Here is a 22,760-nt window from a genome sequence, read left to right on the forward strand (position 1 = left end):
CAAGAAATTACCCCCCTATGGGGGATGGCTATGCTGCAATCCCTTCTCCATTCTCCTCTTGGGATCTTGGACACACATGCACACGTGCCCGGCATGAGTTTAAGCCACCGGGTCCAGTACTCGAACCACAGTGCAGAGGCACAGTCATTATGTCAACTGCTGGTCCCCAGGTTTTGGAATGTTTACACACAGAAAATGAGATGTCTTGACAATGGGACCCACATCTAAACGCAGAATTGATTTCACATATTCCGTATATGCATATCCTGAAGGTGACCTCGTATTTTTGTACTGTAGCGTTTTGGCCTATCACATGAGATCGGATGTGGAGTTTTCCACTGTGGGGTCATGGGAACACTCAAAAAGTTTCAGATTTTGGATTTAGGAAGCTCATCCCAATTCCCTAGTGCCTTCCTTGTATCTGCTCATAGACAACAAGACACGTCTGTGGCCCCGCCCCAATGAGAGAGGCTGCACAGGCAGCCATAGTGTCACAAATCTAGGGTCCAAATGCTCCTCACCCGCCCCAACCGTCCCTCCCCCTAACCGCCCCCCCCCCCCATACACCCAAGCACTCACATGCTTTGGCATACTAGCAGCAAGTTTGTGTTTAAGGCAGGAGTACGTTAGCTTGTGCTTGGAGATGACCAGCCCTAAGGGGAAAGGGATAGGAGAAGCCTAACAGCTTTGCCCCTGCAAGCATACCTTACTGTTATGGGGTATCCCTTTCTCTGTACTTGGTGAAACAGAGTCAACAGCTGGTGCCAACCGGAAGCATTTATGTCAGCTTTTACCCCCGGGATAGGATGCCAGGCCACTGTGTAAAGACCACGTGATCCCATGGGCCGCACGAGTCCTAGTCGTGCTCTTCTGAGCACTAGGAGCTCTGCGGTAAGGCTCACATCCATGGGAAAAGGGCAAGAGGGAATGCCGCGGCCTCAGCAGCTGCCTGCTACTAAACTATCTACAGTATCTACAGTAAGAGACTGAGAGTGAGTTACAGGTTCCTTCAGTGCTGCTCAGGGCCCCCTGTGGGGAAAAGCGGAGGTGCAGTTTCTCTGTTGGAACTAGCTAAATGTACTGTATTAGTGCATCCTCGGGTACCAGCGTGTCAGCTTGAAGGAAGAATGCCCGTGTACCACGTTATTTGAATGGTCAAAAGTGGGGGCTGAAAAGATGAATTTCCTGCGTCACTAACCTGCAGGGCCCGTCCTTTGGTCTCGATGGGGAGAGTAAATGCAGAAATGGCGCATACGACACAGACCGATGAGAAGAGACACAGGGCCCCCAGGAACGACGCGCTCATAAGAACCTGCAAGTCACAACAGAGTAAAATGAGGGTCCACCTTACCAAATGCATACACGATGGTCCTTGTGATGGTCCTTTGCAGCCACTCCAGAAGGTATGTGGGAATGACAGATCAGCTCATCAGGGGTGTGGACTGGTGTTAACACACGTTAAACCTTTCTGCACCTACCTGTCAGGCAGCTCCAGGCAAATTTTAGAGAATAGCTCTGTTTCTCCATCCCCTCATGCCAGTTTGGCTTGCTTAACTATTATTTATTTATTTGTTTATTTATTAAGAGAGATTTTTGCCACAGGGCATGTGTGCTTGCCTGAGAGACACAGAAATCACCCACTAGGAGCATGGCCACGCTGCAGTCCCTTCTCTTCCAGCCTCTTCTCGGGATTTTGGGCACGTATGCAAATGCTCTCTGCACGTTTTCTAAGCCACTGACTGGATCTGGGGCTCAAACCACTGTCATCTATTTGGGAGTCCAGCGACGTAAGCATTACACCATCTGCTGGTCTGCTGGTCCCCAGCCTGCCTAACTTCTAACCCTCTCACTTCACGTTATTACCTCGTGGTCAAACGAGTCTTTCCCCAGCAGTTCTGACAGAACCAAACAGTTTTGTGGAAGACACGGAACCCCAGCATCTCTGTAAAGATTCTAATGTTTCTTGCCTCTGTTCAGAATGTCTAGAAAACCAGTCAATACTAGCATCCATTTTTTCACAATAAGAATGGATCTCTGCCAAGCTGTGTACATCCTGGATCTTTTCACCCTAATGCTGGCTAATTCAGACACTCCATTTTATACTTTCCTTTCTTTAGGACTGTGTCCAGAGTTGACACACAGCCAAGCACGTGATAGTTGTCCACTGTCAAGTGACTGAGGGGCAGCAAGACTCTTAAAGTCACAGAATATTGTTTTAGGAAGTCCTAGAACGTATCTCGTTAGTCCAACATCCTCACTTTACAGATGAGCACAAACTAAGTGACCACTCTCAGTAAGCACTTGTCCATAGTCACATACAGATTAACACACAGTCTAGAGTTAGTGTACCACTTAGATGTCCTTAGGATCACAATTTGGGAGCCCAACCCCAGTGTGTAAGACCTGCCGCCTTCCAGAACAGTAAATAATTCCACTACCTCGCAAACAACCCATGCTATTAACGTCACCATTTTGCAATAGGCATATCACTTGCTGGGTACCTATTCTCTGATTTTGTCTCCCAAAACAAATGACAATTTTCTTCAAACAAAAGTGTAACCTGTGTGTTCATGTCGGTTGCTGGAAGTCTGAAAAATTCAGCTCAAGACAGCAGTAGACACTGAAAGAGGCCAGGCAGTTTGACCCATGATCAAATCATGTCATGGCTGCCACTTCTGTTCCTGGACAAAAATTCCTGTCACTAACAATGAATTCTAAACTATTGCCCTATTTCGCACTCTTTGCACAAGAGTCAAAGTCCTTGGTGTGAAACCCTGGTGTGTTGCATGTAGGTGACAATTGCTCCACCACCCAGGTTCAGGGAGAGCAACTGCCTGGTCTTTTCAGTTTCCCTAGCAGGATCCAGGGTTCCGCTGCGTAGCCAGGTCAGAGCCATCCAGTGGCTCTTACTGGACGTTCTTCCAATAAATCCTGCTTAAGTTAACCCGCGTCAGTCTCTATTGTTTAGAAGAACTCTGAGTTTTACTTAATAATAAGAATCGTCTGGGAATTTTGTTAAAATGCAGATTTCCAGGGGCTTCTCCAGATTCACTGTATCAAGATCTGGGATAGAGCCAGCACGTGGCATGGTAGTTAAGGCACTGGACTCCCACATGGCGGACTATGGTTCGAGTCCCAGACCTGGCGGCTTGAAAATCACCCTGGCTGGGTACATGTGTGCCCAAAATCCCAGAAGGAGAATGTAAGAGAAGGGATTGCAGCATGGCCATCCCCCTGCAGGATGATATCTCACGTTCCCTCTCAGTGCCTCTCTCTGGCGAGTTCACCTGCCCTGTGGCAAACACATAAAAAGAAGGTAAAGATCTGAGGTGGTACGAAATGACAACAAGTGACCTACCGAGAAGACATAGCAACCCTAAAGGCTAGGCACCAAATGAGAGCTCTAAAGTACGGTCAACCCGAACTGATCATGACGAAAGGAGGAATAGACAAGTCCACATACCAGCTTCAGTACCGCCTTCCCAGCAGCTGGTCAGAGCTACTCAACGGCAGAGCAGCAGGCGTGCAAGGAAGCGGGACACAACTGACTGCTGGCATGAGTTCGCGCATGTAGAATGTGCACAGAACAGCTACACAGGTGCACTCTTCTCGAGCACTCATGGAACAGTTACCAGAATAAAGCATCTCCTGGGCCCGAAAATGGATAATATATATATAAGACACATATATGTATGACTGTATACTCATAAATAAATTGTGACTAGATCAAAGTATTTTATATGAAACATTGAAAGCCTTTTTGAAATATTTATAAAACATTGAAAGCTCGTAGACATAGAGATGAATACAAGTGATGAAGGCCATTTAAGTATGATGTAAAATAAGAATATCAAGAGTGAAAATAATTGGTAACTTGACTACAGAAAACTTAAACATTCTGCATGTATAAAAACTTGAAAGTGGGCCAGCCAGTGGCATGCTGGTTAAGGTGGCTGGACCCCTCATGGCTGACTGTGCTGGTTTCAGTCCAACTCAGTAGCTAGAAAAATACAACCCCCTGGGGCTGGCAGGTGGCGTGGTAGTTAAGGGTGCTGGACTCCCACATGGCCACCTGCAGTTCGAGTCCCAGACCTGGTGGCTTGCTTTCTATCTCTCTTTCTCTGTCTTGCTCTGTCGCTCTCTCATCAAATTAGAATCTCACATGACTGACTACAAGGTTCAAGACTTGTGGGGCTTAAACACTCTGGGTGCATGTATGTGTGTACACAAAATCCTGAAAGGAGGGAGATGAAGGAGAAGGGATAGCAGCATGGTCATTCCTCATAGTGGATGCTTTCTCACTTTCTCATTTTCTCTCTCTCTCTCTCTCTCTCTCACTCTGTCCCTCTCTGGTCAAATTTAAATAAACAAATGAATAAATAATAAAGTTAAATAAAATAATTTTTAAAAAGAAAGAAGGAAAAATACAACCCTTACACACACACGCACACACACAAGGTTATTAATGAGAAAAGGAATTGCAATATGTAGGTGAGTGTGTTTGTACACAAACAAATCTGCACATAGAGTCACACAGAGGTAGCTACATGGTGTGAAAAAGAGTGATTCCTTTTGATGTTCGCTGCCAGCTTTTAAGCTTCACCCACTCTTTTTCCCTGTGCCCTAATACCCAGTCAAGCTGACAAGGAAGCCTGCGTGCTTGAATTCCAAGGGGAGCCTTCAACTACTCAAGCCCCTGCCCCAACCGGGCAATCCTCAGCTCAGCGCTGCCCCCTAATGGCGAGGAACACTCTGTGCACACCGTCTCGGGATCGTCAACCATTTCTATTACTTACTGTCTCGGGCCATTTCAGACCTTCCCGAGAGGACTGCCCTGCTCTCCTAGAGAGCCCAAATTCTTTTCTTTTTTCTTTTCTTTTTTTTTTTTAAGAATTATTTAACTTTATTTATTTTAATATGACCAGAGATGGACAGAGTAAGAGAAAGAGAGAGAGAGACAAAGTGAGAAAGCAAGCTGCCAGATCCAGGACTCAAATTGCAGTCAGCCATGTGGGAGTCCAGCACCCATAACCACCACGCTACCTGCTGGCCCTGCCCGATTTTTTTAAAAAAGATTTCTTAAATTTTATTTGTTATTATTATTTTTTACTTTTTATTTATTAATTTATTTTTTTCTTAATTTGACCAAAGTGAGGCACAGAGAGAGAAAGAGAACATGAGAAAGCAAGCCACCATGTCCAGGACTCGAACTAGGGTTGGCCATGTGGGAGTGTCCAGCGCCTTAGCCACCTCGCCACCTGCTGGTCCCTGTTATTATTTATTTTTAATTTTACCACAGAGACAGAGAGAAGGAGAGAAAGGAGAAGTGAGAAAGCAAGTCATCAAGTCCAGGACTCGAACTGTGGTTGGCCATGTGGAAGACCAGTACCCCAACCACCATGCCACCTTGTCAGCCCCAGAGACCCCGATTTTATAATTAGGTTAGGAAACTTCTCATCTCCTCTTGGTGAGTATGCAGGGTCGTGGGTCTTAACATTTGAAACAAACGTTTTTGTGAGGGGACCCATTGCTTCTTTAAGTGACCATAACCCATAGATATAAGTAGATAGATAGGCAAACATTCATGGAAGAAAATAGATCTATGTATTTACATGCATCCATGTGTAATGCATGTAAGAAAGACACCACATGTTTCTATCTCTATGGGAGGGGTCTTCAAAAACTTCACCAAAAAATGCACATGATAAAGACCAGCAGATGGCGTCGCTGGGCTCCCACGTAGTAGACTGCAGTTCGAGTCCCAGACCTGGTGGCTTAGAACTCACGCCGGGCACATGTGCATGCATGCCCAAGATCCCAAGAGGAGAGTGGAGGAGAAGGGATTGTGGTGTGGCCATCTCCTCTGGGGGGGGATTTCTTGCTTTCTTTTTTTCTCTCTGGCTAGTACACGTGCCCTATAGCAAAAATCTCTTTTAAAAAATGCATATTATTAAAAAAGCTATGCATGGATTTCAAAAAAATATTTTTTGCACAAAAAAAATTTATACTGACTGGTTATAACATGGCTGAACAGGATTTAATTTGAGACAGAATAAGAGAATTTGAGACAGAGAAGATAAAACAGTTTGAAAAGAGCTCCTATCAGAGCACATGAATTCTAACAAAACTATGAATAAAATGAGAAAAACATCAAATTTATGGTGGAGCTCAGGTGGAAGAAGGATGAAATCGTTGATGCTTGGGACCAGCAGTTAGCGTAATGGCTATGTCGCTGGACTACCATGTAGTCGACTGCAGTTCAAGTCCTGGACCTGGTGGCTTAAACTCATGCCAGGTGTGTGTACGCGTGTGCCCAAGATCCCAAGAGGAGAATGGAGGAGAGGGGATTGCGGCATAGCCATCCCTCCAGGGGGTGATTTCTCGCTTGCTGTCTCTGTCTTTCTGGCGAGCACACGTGCCCTATAGCAAAAATCTCTCAAAAAAAAAAAAAAGGAAGAAGAAAAAATGAAAAAGAAATTATTGATGCTTTATGAAAAGTTGCTGGGGATAGCTAGGAGATGGCATAGCAGTTAATGTCACTGGACTCTCACTTAGCTGACTGTGGTTTGAGTCCCAGACACAGTGACTTGAAACTCATGCCAGGCACATTTGTGTGCATGCCCAAGACCCTGGGAAGATAATGGAGGAGAAGGGATTTTCGTGTGCTCATCCCCCTGGGGGGGGGGGAGTGCGATTTCTCACCTTCCCTTTTACAGTCTCTGTCTCTCTCTAGCAAGCACATGAACCCTAAGGCATAAACCTCTCAAAGTAGAAAAGAAAATCAGCAGTTTATAAATGGATTAATTTTCTGTTTGTTTGTGTTTTAAGGTTTTTGCTATAGGGAATGTGTACTGGCCAGAGAGAGAGAGAGAGAGAGAGAGAGGGAAAGTGAGAAATCATTCTCCAGGGGGATGGCCATACCACAATCCCTTCTCCTCTATTCTCTTCCTGGGATTTTGGGCACACATGTGTACACACCAGTTATGATTTTCAAGCCACAGAGTCCAAGACTCAACCTACCTCCTTGGCCAGGGATCAGGGACTCAAACCGCAGTTAGCCATATGGGAGTCTAGCACCTTAACCACTATGCTACCCGATGGCCCTATATGTATACTTGTACATCTTACCTTCCTTCTTTAGCATTGTCATAAACATTTTCTCATGTGTATCCATCATTTTATGCCCACACAGAGATTTAAATCTCTCCATCTAAATTTTCTGCATGGCATCCTTTCCGCGGATCTACCACAATCTTATTCTCCTGCTGTTAAGCACGTGGTTGTTTCAGATGTGCTAGAAGTAAGATGCTTTGAGACTTCCAAGTCAAAATGTTGACGAGGTCACTAGATGGGTGACTCTGGACCTCAGAAGCAAGGCTCAGTCTCAAGACATAAAACTTGGAAACCATGAACATAAACTTGGTAACTGAAGTCACAAAAATGAATGATGTCACCAAAGTCGAGAGTAAAATGAGAAAAGGGTCTAAGATTGAGCAATAAGAAATCTCAGGTGAAGAAAAAAAGAAGATATTCCACAAAGAGATTGAGAAGAATCAGCCAAAGAGGTAGGAGGGTAAAAATGAGAGTACGAGGTGGTGACAGCCAAGGGAGGGACAGAGATGTTGAAGAGGGAGAGTGTAGCCATCTGTCCTGAGCACGGGTGAGCGCTCAAGGGGGAGGCAGCCTTAAAGCAGCTTTTGATTTAGAGACAGGAGGGTCTTCAAACCCTGATCAAGAATCATTTGGGGACCAGCAGATGGCTATGTCTCTGGACTCCCACTTAGGTGACCATGGTTTGAAGCCTGGACCCAGTGACTTGAAACTCACTCTGGGTGTGTGGACATGTGTGTCCAAGATCCCAGGAGAATGGACAAGAAGAGATTGCGGTGTGGTCATCCCTCCTGAGGGTCGGGGGGTGATTTCTCGCTTTCTGTCTCTCTGTCTCTCTCTTTCTCTAGCGAGCGCACATGCCCTACGGCAAAATCCTCTAAAGTAAGGAATCATTTGGTGGATTTGGATGGGGGTGAAAGAATGGGGCAAAGGAGAGGCGGAGAGGGGGGGAAAAGCGAGAGTGAAGCTGAAGCGTGTCGAGTTTACAGCTTGGAAACTGGAGTCTGAAGCACATTCAAATGCTAACTGGAGCACTCAGCGTCCAGACGCGATAGAGAGCACAGAAGCGGTGTAATTCTAAACTTGCAACACCAAGAGACTCAGAGGAGAAACCTTCTGAATGAGTTCAGCAAGCTGGCTGTTTAAAAATCAATAGACACACACAAAATCAATAGCCTTCTAAGGAAAATAGCTAGTTAGAATGTAAAAATAGAAGTAAAAATGAACAAAAACAATCTATCCACAAGTGCAACAAAAAGCCACTAAAGGCCTAGGAATACACGAAACACTAAACACACAGGATGTAGCCAAAGAAAAACAAGAAAATCCCAGCAAGGAGCACAGAAGGAAAACTGAGCAAACGGAGAAATAAGCTTGTTCTTCAGTAGGACAACACTGTAAGGAAAAAAGTCGATTTTTCTTCATTTAACTGATACATCTAACCAATTACCAATTAAGATCTTAATAGGTAGGCAGAGCAGGCAGGCTGTAACTAAATGATTCTAAAGCGTACCCGAGAAAACAATGCGGCGGGTTCTCGACAGGCAGTTTGGAAACTATAATATAAATTTCATCAGCGTAATGGAAAGAGAATGACGACGACAAAAGCAGACAGATCAATGGGCTAAAGGAGGGAGCTAGAAACAGATCCAGTCACTGTGTGAATTTGAGATCAGTCCCATCTAATCCTTGGGTAAAAAATAGATTGCTCAATACGGCGTCGGGACAGCCGGCTTGCCACGTGGGACATCATAAGGTCATTTCCATCGGCCCTCACAGCTCAGTCCGTTCCGATGGCCTGCAAGGAGCGTGTGAGGGGTCTCCAGGTCACAAGCTGGGACGCAGTCACTTTGTGGATATGAAGTTAGATATTTATGATGTGGACGCGTCTACATGTATGTTATAGTTCAAGAAGTTTAGACTCTCTTTCCCCTTGATGAAGAAAAAAGGGGCCACAGAAGGCCTGAAAGAAAAGAGAGCTGGAGCCAGCCAGCTCATGTGGTGGGGGTGGCTGAGTCCCACGTGGATGACTGTCGGTTCAAGTCCTGGATCTGGCAGCTTATAAAACACACTGGGCACGTATGCATGCCATGCCCTGTGTCCCCAGAGGAGAAGGGATTACAGCGTGGCCATCCATTTTATGGGGTTTCTTACTTTCCCTCTCTCTGTCTCTTTTTGTCGCTCCAGAAAGAACATACATCTGATAAGAAATTTTAAAGAGAGAGAGAGAGATGTATATTTTCATAATCTTCATGACAGAATCCAGAAATTAAATGAAGGGAAATATTGATAAATTTGAGTGTCTATGAACTTAATGTTCCTGAGCAGAAAAAAAGAGTAACATAAATAAAAATAAAGAACAACAATTTTAGTTGTAATATATCAGAAAAACGGTTAAAATCCCTTAGATAGATAAATAGACGTTCTCCCAAATCAATGTTTTTAAAAAAGAATGATAGTATTCAACTTTTTCTTTTAATTTGGCCACAGAGGGATAGAGTGAGAACGAGAGGGAAAGTGAGAAAGCAAGCCTCCAGGTCCAGAATTCAAACTATGGTCAGCCATGTGGGGGTCTAGCGCCCTTAACTACTACACCACCTGCTGGCCCCCCAAATCAATGTTTTAAAGACTAGATTGAAAAATAGTTGAGTACCTGGGTGAGCAAGCAAAAAAATATTAAATTTTCAATTAAAATATGACCTGAACATTCAGTATTTCTTTTTTTTTTTTTTTTTTTTGGAGAGGTTTTCGCTATAGGGCGCGTGCGCTCTCCAGACAAAGAGAGACAGAGAGACAGAAAGCGAGAAATCACCTCCCAGGGGGGATGGTCACGCCTCAATCCCTTCTCCTCCATTCTCCTCTCGGGATCTCCTCACGCGCCCGGAGTGAGTTTTAAGCCACCGGGTCTGGGACGTGGTGGTTGAGGTGCTGGAATTCCCATATGACTGACCGCGGTTCTAGTCCCGGACCTGGTAGCTTGCTTTCTCACTCTCCCTCCCTCTCTGTCTTTCTCTGGCAAAACTCATGTGGGAAAAAAAGATAATAATAATAAATCAATAAGATAAAATAATTCTTTAAAAAACTGAAATAAAAAATTCATTGTCTAGGGGCTACTGGTGGGTGGCATGGTGGTAAAGTGTAATACTCCATGAGGCAGACCCACATGGGAGGGTTTCGAGGCTCACGTCTGGAGACTTCGCTGAGTGTGCTAGGCACCTGTGTGCCCACGACCCAGGTCTGGCTGAGGCTGGGAGTGGGTCTTGGCAGGAAGACCCTATTTGTGGACCAAGTATCAGGCTATCTCTGTTTCTGTCACTGATTCATTCACTCATGAAAGAAATGAATATTCTTTTAAGAAAAAAATTCTCAGCTGTGAGAATTAAATTAGTTTTTTTCTTTTTCTTTTTTTTTTTTTTAGGAGAGATTTTTGCTATAGGGCACATACACTTGCCAGAGAGACAGAAAGCAAGAAATCATCCCCCAGAGGGGATAGCCACAGAACAATCCCGTCTCCTCAATTCTCTTCTCAGGATCTTGGGCATGTACACCCACGTGCCCTGCGTCAGTTTTAAGCTACTGGGGTCCAGGACTCGTACTGCAGTCGACTGACTGTGGGAGTCCAGTGATATAACCATTTTGCCATCTGCTAGTCCCAAATTTTCCTTTTTTTTTTTTTTTTGGAGACCCTTGAAATATTAAGTTTTATCTTTTTTTTTCATTTTATTTATTATTTAAGTTTTATCTTTCATCCTTACCTATGGTAGACATGTTTTACTATGCAGAGAAATGTAAAACATTTATGTGAATTTACCACTTTTTTCTTAAAAGAATTATTTTATTTAACTTTATTTATTTATTTATTTATTTATTTATTATTTTAATTTGACCAGAGAGGGACAGAGTGAGGGCAGGGGGAAGCAAGAAAGCAAGTCTCCAGGTCCAGGATTTGAACCGTAGTTGGTTATGTGGGAGCCCAGTGCCTTTAACCACAATACCTCCTGCTGGTTCCTACCTTTTTCTATATCTTTATACTATTAGTAAGTTTTACACAATTCTAAAATCTTCCTTTTCCAGTCAGTAGTACCTGACAATGTAAAATTAGTCTTCTTATAAGCCTGTTCCACCCTGGCATTCCTCCAATTTACTCTCTGTACAACAACCAGAGTGATGTTTTAAACAATGTAAAACTGATCATAGCACTCACTTGCTTAAAACTTTTAAAGGATTCCCCGCCATTCTTGTGATAAACATCCAAAGTCTACTTAATTGTCTGTGAGGCACATTCTGTCCCTGGGCTGCTTTCCATTTTGCTCACTAGGGCTATTTTCTTTTCCTAGAACACACCAATCTCTGTCCCACCGACAAACCCTTGTTCCAGTTGTCATTCTACTTGAAATTCTATTTCCTTTGGGATAGTTTTCAACTTCTCATACTTCAGGTCTCAACTCCAGTGTCTCCTTTCTAGAGAGGATATGCCTAAAAGAGTCCCTCACTTCTTTTACTCATGTTCATATTACCTCTAAAGTACTAATCACAATCTGAAATTATCTTAATATTTTGCATTTTTATAAAGTACCCAACTCAAATATAAATTTCTTGAGGGTAGGAGTCTTGTGGTGATTTCTTGTCAAATCTTTCACAAAAGGTTCTCAAAAAGTTAAATGTCCTGACTTGTAGTGTTTGCCAATTTCCATGGTGTAAATACTACCGCTATGGTCATCTCAAACTATAATGTGACCTTAACCAGTTGGCAACATGTCCTAAAAATTTAATAATCAGTTTCACAAGCCAGTATAGGCCAGCTCACATACTACTGAAAATTTGTCTGGCTTATTTACCTCTGAAATACACAGAATGAGGACAATGCCAGCATGTTATAGATGTTCAATAAATGTTAGTCAAATGTTCGATTGGGATAAAATAATTCTTCATTCTACCCTGTCTAAGCTAGATTGTCACTGAGTCCTTTTGGGTGTCCTGTCAAACTGTATAAAGTGGTCTCTACAATTTCCAAATTACTCCAGAAACAACTTGTTGAGTAGGGTATCAAAAGGAGATCCTAAATAAAAGGCTCTCCAACTTCTTGACCAAGAGTCTAAGTGTATCTATCCTGCTTCCTTTTGAATCCTGAGAGGCTAAATAATTCTCGTTAGCAAAAGGCGCTTCTCAAGAGAAAACAAATGGATAGATCTGGGGAAATTGGATCGGAGGCCAGAAATGAGCCAGCTCAGCTGTGTTTTGATGAAGTTTGGGGGTAACGTGATTGAAGGGACAAGTCTAGAGATCAAGACAACTGCTATGCCCATTGGTGACAACAAAAGCAGGCGAAGATGTGTAAACATTTGCAGCGGTTATAAATGGATGTCCCCATTGACACCCCTTTGAGGAGTTCTGTAGATTTAAAATGCTTTTCAATGCTCTATTTGGATGCTGGACTCATTTGATGAGACAAGTTAAGTCTGGCCACAAGGGGGCAGTCTTGCTTGTGTCCCCCGTTCCCTGCACAGCCAGGGTCCCCCTGTCCACACTTGGCTCAGACTCCCTCTCCCTGTCCGCACTTCTTGGCCTTACCTGGGATATAAATGGTGCCACCATCGCACCAATGCGACACAGGGAGCCGCTGGTTCCCATCCCCAAGGCGCGCATCGTGGTAGGGTAGACCTGGAGGGGGAAACGCAGACAGCCCGGTCAGTTCCAGTATCGATCGCCCTTCTGGAATTTTCCTCTGTACAGAGGATCCCATGTTGACTTGTAGAACAGGAAACAGAAGGTGTTGGTTTTCTTCAGGTACACAACTTGGAATTTGTGAAACAAAGAATTCTTGGGAATCTTCAAAAAGTTCATGGAAACACAAAAGAACAAGTTTGGTGCAAAAGAAAGAATTGAAATCTGTACGCTATGTCTTCACAGTACTCCTTTTCCATGAACTTTTTGAACACTGTATCACCAAAAACAAAACACCAGAAATAAACCTTTAAATGAGCAAATGCCAAAACTATGGATTTAACTGAATATTCTAGATGTAATTTTAGAAAATTAGCTCTGCGATCAGACAGAAGATTTCTGTTTTAGAGCTATAAATATATTAAAAGTGGTTCCGCCGGATGGAAAAAGACTATTCCCCTAAAAATAACGAGCCTATGAAATTTTAATACACACAGTGAAAAGAACAGACTAGAAGGTCAGGCCCTGGCTAGACTGTTCACGTGTCCTCACTAACGTCACTGGTCTCTTTGCTGTTGCAGTCTCTACTTTCTTACTGCAAATTGTTCACATATATAGTAAAACCTCGTGAATCTGTATTTCATTAAGAATTCTTTTACGAGGAACCAGCAGTTAGCGAAAATGGCTATGTCGCTGGATTCCCACGTAGTCGACCGCGGTTCGCGTCCTGGACCCGGTGGCTTAGAACTCACGCCAGGCACATGTGCGTGCGTGCCCAGGATCCCTAGAGGAAAACAGAGGAGAAGGGATTGTGGCATGACCATCCCCCCTGGGGGGTGATTTCTTGCTTTCTGTCTCTCTGTTTCTGTTTGGTGAGCGCATGCACCCATAGCAAAAACCTATCAAAAAAAAAAAAAAGAATTCTTCTACGTGGCTGGCAGGTGGCGTGGTGGTTAAGGCACTGGACTCCCACATGGCCAACTGTGGTTCGAGTCCTGGACCTGACAGCTTACTTTCTCAAGTATTTATTTATTTTAAGAGGGATTGTTGCTATTAGGGCACGTGCACTCACTGGAGAGACAGAGAGATAGAAAGTGAGAAATCAGCTCCCAGAGAGGATGTCCATGCCACAGTTCCTTCTCCCCCAGTCTCCTCTAGGATTTTGGGCAAACATGCACTGTGCCCCACGTGTTTCAAACCATCAGGTCTGGGACTCAAACCACAGTTGGCCATGTGGGAATCCAGCACCATAACCACTATACCATCTGCTGGTCTCTTACTTTCTCACTTTCCCTTTCTCTTTCTATAGTCAAATTAAAAAAATAATAATAATAAGTTGACCAGCAGTTGGAATAATGGCTATGTTGCTGGACTCTCATGTTGTCAACTGTGGTTCGAGTCCCAGACCCAGTGGCTTAAAACTCACGCCAGGCATATGTGCGTGCGTGCCCAAGATCCTGCGAGGAGAAAGGAGGAGAAGGGATTGCAGCGTGGCCATCCCCCCGGGTGGGTGATTCCTCGCTTCTCTCTCTCTTTCTGGGAAGTGCATGCACCTTATAGAAAAAAAAAGTCTCCAAAAAGAAAAAAACTAGTAATAATGATAGGGGGCCCGGGAGGTGAGGTAGTGGTTAAGGCGCTGGACTCCCACATGGCTGACCGTGGTTTGAGTCCCAGACCTGGCATCTTGCTTTCCACTTTCCCTTTCTCTCTCTGTCTCTCTCTTTGGTATACTTAAAAATAATAACAGAATTAAATAAATAATTATTTTTAAAAGAGAATTCTTATGAGGGACCAGCAGTTAGTATAATGGCTATATGGCTGGACTCCCACATGGCTGACCGTGGTTTGAGTCCCAGACCTGGCATCTTGCTTTCCACTTTCCCTTTCTCTCTCTGTCTCTCTCTTTGGTATACTTATTAATAATAACAGAATTAAATAAATAATTATTTTTAAAAGAGAATTCTTATGAGGGACCAGCAGTTAGTATAATGGCTATATGGCTGGACTCCCACATGGCTGACCGTGGTTTGAGTCCCAGACCTGGCATCTTGCTTTCCACTTTCCCTTTCTCTCTCTGTCTCTCTCTTTGGTATACTTATTAATAATAACAGAATTAAATAAATAATTATTTTTAAAAGAGAATTCTTATGAGGGACCAGCAGTTAGTATAATGGCTATATGGCTGGACTCCCACATGGCTGACCGTGGTTTGAGTCCCAGACCTGGCATCTTGCTTTCCACTTTCCCTTTCTCTCTCTGTCTCTCTCTTTGGTATACTTATTAATAATAACAGAATTAAATAAATAATTATTTTTAAAAGAGAATTCTTATGAGGGACCAGCAGTTAGTATAATGGCTATATGGCTGGACTCCCACATGGCTGACCGTGGTTTGAGTCCCAGACCTGGCATCTTGCTTTCCACTTTCCCTTTCTCTCTCTGTCTCTCTCTTTGGTATACTTATTAATAATAACAGAATTAAATAAATAATTATTTTTAAAAGAGAATTCTTATGAGGGACCAGCAGTTAGTATAATGGCTATATGGCTGGACTCCCACATGGCTGACCGTGGTTTGAGTCCCAGACCTGGCATCTTGCTTTCCACTTTCCCTTTCTCTCTCTGTCTCTCTCTTTGGTATACTTATTAATAATAACAGAATTAAATAAATAATTATTTTTAAAAGAGAATTCTTATGAGGGACCAGCAGTTAGTATAATGGCTATATGGCTGGACTCCCACATGGCTGACCGTGGTTTGAGTCCCAGACCTGGCATCTTGCTTTCCACTTTCCCTTTCTCTCTCTGTCTCTCTCTTTGGTATACTTATTAATAATAACAGAATTAAATAAATAATTATTTTTAAAAGAGAATTCTTATGAGGGACCAGCAGTTAGTATAATGGCTATATGGCTGGACTCCCACATGGCTGACCGTGGTTTGAGTCCCAGACCTGGCATCTTGCTTTCCACTTTCCCTTTCTCTCTCTGTCTCTCTCTTTGGTATACTTATTAATAATAACAGAATTAAATAAATAATTATTTTTAAAAGAGAATTCTTATGAGGGACCAGCAGTTAGTATAATGGCTATATGGCTGGACTCCCACATGGCTGACCGTGGTTTGAGTCCCAGACCTGGCATCTTGCTTTCCACTTTCCCTTTCTCTCTCTGTCTCTCTCTTTGGTATACTTATTAATAATAACAGAATTAAATAAATAATTATTTTTAAAAGAGAATTCTTATGAGGGACCAGCAGTTAGTATAATGGCTATATGGCTGGACTCCCACATGGCTGACCGTGGTTTGAGTCCCAGACCTGGCATCTTGCTTTCCACTTTCCCTTTCTCTCTCTGTCTCTCTCTTTGGTATACTTATTAATAATAACAGAATTAAATAAATAATTATTTTTAAAAGAGAATTCTTATGAGGGACCAGCAGTTAGTATAATGGCTATATGGCTGGACTCCCACATGGCTGACCGTGGTTTGAGTCCCAGACCTGGCATCTTGCTTTCCACTTTCCCTTTCTCTCTCTGTCTCTCTCTTTGGTATACTTATTAATAATAACAGAATTAAATAAATAATTATTTTTAAAAGAGAATTCTTATGAGGGACCAGCAGTTAGTATAATGGCTATATGGCTGGACTCCCACATGGCTGACCGTGGTTTGAGTCCCAGACCTGGCATCTTGCTTTCCACTTTCCCTTTCTCTCTCTGTCTCTCTCTTTGGTATACTTATTAATAATAACAGAATTAAATAAATAATTATTTTTAAAAGAGAATTCTTATGAGGGACCAGCAGTTAGTATAATGGCTATATGGCTGGACTCCCACATGGCTGACCGTGGTTTGAGTCCCAGACCTGGCATCTTGCTTTCCACTTTCCCTTTCTCTCTCTGTCTCTCTCTTTGGTATACTTATTAATAATAACAGAATTAAATAAATAATTATTTTTAAAAGAGAATTCTTATGAGGGACCAGCAGTTAGTATAATGGCTATATGGCTGGACTCCCACATGGCCAACTGTGGTTCGAGTCCCAGACCCAGTGGCTTAAAACTCACGCCGGGCGCATGTGTGTGCATGCCCAAGATCCTGAGAGGAGAACAGAGGAGAAGGGATTGTGGTGTGGCCATCTCCCCTGGGGGGTGATTTCTCGCTTTCTGTCTCTAATGTCTCTCTCTGTCTGTCTGGCGAACGCACGCGCCCTATAGCGAAAACCTCTCCAAAAAAAAAAAAAAGAGAATTCTTATGAGAATTGGAAGGAGTTTAAAATGTCAGCACTTTATTCTTTAGTAAATAAAATTGTAGGAAGGATACTTTATAGAAAAAGTTTACTCAAAATTTTGGGATTTTTTTCCCCTAAATTGCCAGAGACTGTTGTGCACGCACCCAAGAGAGACAAAGGAAGAGGGAGGAAGCTTGCCACATGGCGCGTGGCCATGCCGGATCCCCTGTCCTCCATTTTCTCCTCCCTTTGGGATTCTGCACATGCACACACACACAGAAGCCTTTTGTGTTTTTCAGTATGCCGGGATCAGGATTAGAATCATGGTTAACCACTAGACTACGGGCCTGGCCTTGGCACACATTCTTTGTGCTATAAAATCCCCGTGAGACAGTTGTTATCCATTTACGGAAGCAAAGCGTGTAGCCCGCCAGTCGGCCGCGCCGTTTCAGCCACCACGGGTCAAATCCAAGAGCAGGTGCCTTCCTGCCTCAGAAGACCTGTATTGAAAGGAGAAGGTTGGGGCGGAGTGTTTTTGTGGGGCGCTTCATTTATTCATTTAGTTTCTGGAAATGAGGCTGCTGAGTAAATGAAAATAATCTCAATATATGGCAATGTTCTTTTCTCAGCTCTAAAAGCAATAAAGTCTTCTGTTTGTGTTTTGAATTGTCTGGAGACAGAATAAAAGAAGACTCTCATTTTTTTAGTTATACATCTTTGAATTTTAACAGTAGATGCAAAAAGCAAAATACCTCGCAATGATTTCAAATTGAGCAAATTTCAAAATATATGTTCAATTGAATATTCCAAGTACAATTTTATAAGCACACCAAGTTACACACAGATTTTTTTTGAGGTTCATAAATTCATGGTAATTTTTTTGCCAAATCTACTGTTTAATGAACCTAGTGAAGTATTATATATAGCTCTAATATCTCATAATTTCCTATTTTTATCTGTGTAGAAGGAAAAGAAAGTGCTTTCCTCTGTGGCTTTAATGGTTTTTGATAGGTCAAATATTTAATCAGAACAGACTTTTCCATTTACTGAGATGAAAATGAAGGTGGCATTATTGGTCCCAGTAGCACTGTTTCCTCCAGTTCAATGAATGATAAAACAAGTTAAAACACTGTTACAGTGCCCACTCAAATATAGTTTAATTCTAGAAATACTAGCTCTTTAAAAAAAAAAAAAATATATATATATATATACATTTTTTCTTTTTAAAATTATTTAATTTTTATTTATTCATTAGTTTATTTTAATTTGACCAGAGAGAGAGAAAGTGAGAAAGCAAGCCATGAGGTCTGGGACTCGAACCATGGTCAGCCACATGGGAGTGTCCAGCGCCTTAACCACAGCACCTGCTGGTCCCCTAGAAATTCTAGCTCTTTAAAGTGAGGATCTATGAGGAAATCTCCAGCTACTTCTAGTAGTCTCTAGTATATAGCAGATGAATTAATTTAATTCATTAATGAGTAAAGAGTAAACCACAATGGTATTTGAATTTAAGGTACATGCAGCAAATAACAGAAGGAGGGAGAATTGATCTTCCAAAAGAATAAAGATGAGAGCCCAACAGGTACCGTGGAGGTGAAGGCAGCTGGACCCCATATGGCTAGCCATGGTTCGAGTCCCAGACCCGGCAGCTTGAAAATCACATCGGGCACGTGTGTGTACGTGCCCAAAATCCAAAGAGGAACAGAGGTTGTGGGGTGGCCGTCCTCCCTGGGGGGGTGATTCTCACTTTCCCTCTCTTTGTCTCTCCAGGGAACACATATGCCTTATAGCAAAAATAAATAAAAGAATAAAGGTGAAAAATACATTCTAATTTCAAAGAGAGAGAGAAGTAGGGAGGTTTACATTTCAACAGCAACATTATACCCGACCACTCCCTCTGGAAGCATGGCGCCCCGGTATGGCACTTTTTACAAGCATTCTGTACGTAACAAAGACAGCCCTAAGTTTCTTCTCCAAGATTGGTTTTCAATAGACTGACAGGAGAGGGACATCCCTACTAGTAAACTTTTAGGTGTCTTTTGAATGGGATGGTTTTAGAAAATCATTAATAGTCCACAGAAGCCAGGGATGCATCTGGGGACGGACACCCGCTCTAAGTAGCTCACTTCGCACCCATACATCACTAACCCCTTCATGAAAACGAACCTCAGCGGTGTAAATGTAGATGGTGTTAAAGTTGGCTGCCACCAGAGCCCTCAGCATGAAGAGGAAGCCAATCAGGCCGGCACTAGGGAACAGGAAGCAGAGGGACATTACAGAAGGCACAGCAGGGGCCTTTCCGTGGCCCGCTCCAGTGCGCCACAGGTGCTAAGATGCGCCCACAGATAACACAGAGCCCGAGGGAGGTGCTGCCTGTCGAATGAGGGGTCCCAGACCAAACCTCCCAATGCTGCCCTCTCCATTCCTGGGGTCCATCTTGGTCCCCAGATTAGCTTCTGCCACCACCCTCAACAAATGGTGTATGTACTCGGCAGAATGAATGGTATATATTATTGCTCTAGGATTACAAATTTGGAATAAAATTAATTCTCTCCCTAAACCATCTTAGCATTGGCCCAGATCATTTGGTAAACAATAAGAGTCCTGATTATCTGAGACACTTTGCTTAAAGAGCCTAAGTACTTCAGTGGCTGAAGTGAGTCACCCGATGCTGGCGCCCACATCCTGTGACAGCTGCAGAGGGACAGGGGTGGCAGGAAGGGGGAAACGGGGGTGCAGGTTCCAGGCAAGATGGCGTCATCCAACCAGTAGCCCAGTCTCTACTCCCCTGGTGGAAAGGGCTTGTCCCTGACCCCTCTGAACACCACACAGCAGGAGACCCCATTCTAAAACCACCACCCAAAGCCTGCTAGTCCTGAAGCAATGACAAAGTACCTCGATGTGCAAATATTGAGGAGCAGGAAGAATAGGGCTGTGCATCCCATGGTGATGGAAAGACTCAGCCGTCTTCCCAGGAGGTTGATGCCCAGGATGTTCACAGGGTTCACTAGAAAACAAATGGCAAAGAGAGCGTCTGAACCTTGGAACTACGCAGCAGTTACCAACTCCGCGATCACATTGTCAACCTCAAAGCCCCATCAATCTGTTTCCCACGTGGGTCCAAGACTGATGCACGCTGGCACCTTCTAGGGTACTCCACGCCGGGAGGCTCATTATCCTCCTGGTCTCTTGTCAATTACTGCCTCACCAAACTTATATTTGAATTATTTTATACTATTTTCATCAAGTTTGAGGTGCCACTGAATTTTTATTTATTTATTTTAAGACAGGTTTTGTTTTGTTTTGTTTTGTTTTGTGGAGAGGTTTTCGCTATAGGGCGCGTGAGCTCACCAGACACACAGAGAGAGACAGAGAGACACAGAAAGTGAGAAATCACTCCCCAGGAGGGATGGTCACGCCGCAATCTCTTCTCCTCCATTCTCCTCTCAGGATCTTGGGCACACACGCACACACGCCCAGCGTGAGTTTTAAGCCACTGGGTCCGGGATGTGAATGGCGCTCGATTACGTGGGAGTCCAGTGACATAGCCATTACGCTAACTGCTGGTTCCCAAGACAGGTTTTTGCAATAGGGCACATGCACTCACCAGAGAGACAGAAACAGAGAGTGAGAAATCGCCCCCCAGGGGGGATGCCCACACCATAGTCCCTTCTCCTTCAGTCTCCTCTCAAGATTTTGGGCATGCATGCACACGTGCCCAGTGTAAATTTTAAACTGCTGTGTCCAGGAGTCGAACTGCAGTCGACTATGTGGGAGTCCAGTGACGTAACCATTATGCCATCTGATGGTCCCGCCACTGATTTTTAATTACCAACATTTTATGTCTACTAAAACAGAAATTGTGCTGCTGATTGAAAGCTATCAAGCTGTGGGACCAGCAGATGGCTGGGCAAGCACCATGTCACAGGGTCACAATGCTCTCCTGAGACTCGGCTGCCCGTACCCCACCAGAAACACTCAGAGACCCAACACACAGAGAGACATTTACGAGCAATTTCGCCAAGGGTGCTAATGATCATAGTCTTGTAGTCGGAGGGAGCAAACATGTGACAGTGGCAGGGGCTCTGGCTCTCCTCTGAGCCCCCCACAGTTACCACCACCTCAGACTCAGACTTCGAACCACAGACCAAGTCCCGCTCCAGCAGCTCAGCACTGGCCAGGATAACTCCATAGTAGGCAAAAGAGATTCCCAGCCTGGAAATGACAAGAGTACATCATTAGTGAAGGATGGCATTGGGCACAGGAGGCAGAGATAATTAGGGGAAAGAAGGGGAGGGTCTCTAGTGGAAGGAGAAAGCCCAGCTCACGTATCAGCCATAACATTCATGTGAATGACTTCTGGTAAACACACATTTCTGCTGGGTGTAAACCTAGGAGTGGAATTGCTGGGCCATAGGAGATGCACGTTTTCAACTATCACAGAGTTCAAACAGTTTCCAAAGCAGTTACACTAATGTGCGCTCTAATCAGCTGGGTATAAAAGTCCCAGTTACTCCACACCTTCCCAACACTTGGTTTGGTTATTCTTTTTAATTTTAGCCATTCTGTGGATGAGTGTATTTGTAATAGTATCTTGTTGAGTTCTTGGGTTTATTTTTAAATAATTATTTTATTTGACTTCATTTATTTTATTTTTTAATTTTGATCAGAGAGGGACAGAGTGAGAGAGAGGGAGAGAGAGAGAGAGTGTGTGAGAAAGCAAGATGCCAGGTCCAGGACTCAAACCACGGTTGCCCATGTAGGAGTCCAGCACCCTTAACCACCATGCCCCCTGCCGGCTCAGTATCTTGTTGAGTTTTTGTTGTTGTTGTTGTTGTTGTTTTTGAGGGCACGGGCGCTCGCCAGAAAGACAGAGAGAGATAGACAGATAGAAAGTGAAAAATCACCCCCCCGCGGCTGCAATCCTTTCTCCTCCATTCTCCTCTCAGGATCTTGAGCATGCACGCACACATGCCTGGCGTTAAGTTTAAGCCACCAGGTCCGGGACTCCAATCGAGATTGACTACATGTGAGTCCACTGACGTACCCATTACACCATCTGCTGGTCCCAAGTATCTCGTTGAGTTTTAATTGGTGTTCCCTTGATGACGCTGAGGTTCGGTGTACTTTGACATGCTTGTTGGATAAACGTTTTTAGTGAAGTACCTTTCAAGTCTCTCTAAACTGGTTTACTGATCTTTTCCTTGTTGAAAAAATGAACACATCTGTAATATGAGGGGACTTTGAAATGTTCATGGAAAATGAAATTAAAATATGCATTTATTTGGGGGCAAAAAAATTGAAATGCATAATTTTTCATTATATGTATTTCCTTGAACTTTTTGAAGATCTCATATATAGAATTTGTTGGATATATATGTCTGCATACACACACACACACACACACACACACACACATATATATATATACACACACACACAGACATATAAATATTCACCAGAATACTTCAAAAAGTTCACAGAAGGGGCCAGCAGATGGCATAGTGGTTATGTTGCTGGACTCCCTTGTGACCAACCCTGGTTCAAGTCCTAGATACGGTGGCTTCAAACTCATGCCAGGTGTGTGAGATCTCAGAAACAGAATGAAAGAGAAGGGATTGTGGCATGGCCTTTTCCCTGGGGGGTGATTTCTCACTTTCTCTCTCTGTCTCTCTGGCAAGCTCACAAGCCCTGTGGCAAAAATCTCTCAAAAAAAAAAGAAAAAGAGGGAACCAGCAGTTAGCATAATGCCTATGTCACT

The 22,760-nt window shown here is 43.5% G+C and overlaps 1 protein-coding gene across 1 annotated transcript in view; it reads right to left on the reverse strand.

Annotated features, from left to right (window-relative positions):
- Positions 1–1,111: 1,111 nt before the first annotated feature.
- The window catches only part of SVOPL (SVOP like), a 47,201-nt gene continuing 25,552 nt past the window's right edge, over positions 1,112–22,760 (reverse strand). The window contains 5 exon segments of the mRNA XM_027770542.1: positions 1,112–1,312; positions 12,682–12,771; positions 19,166–19,247; positions 19,895–20,006; positions 21,009–21,214. Coding sequence (XP_027626343.1) covers positions 1,112–1,312; positions 12,682–12,771; positions 19,166–19,247; positions 19,895–20,006; positions 21,009–21,214 — 691 coding nt within the window.

The sequence above is a fragment of the Tupaia chinensis genome, unplaced genomic scaffold (assembly GCF_000334495.1).
Source record: "Tupaia chinensis unplaced genomic scaffold, TupChi_1.0 Scaffold000140_1, whole genome shotgun sequence".
Taxonomy (NCBI): Eukaryota; Metazoa; Chordata; class Mammalia; order Scandentia; family Tupaiidae; genus Tupaia; species Tupaia belangeri.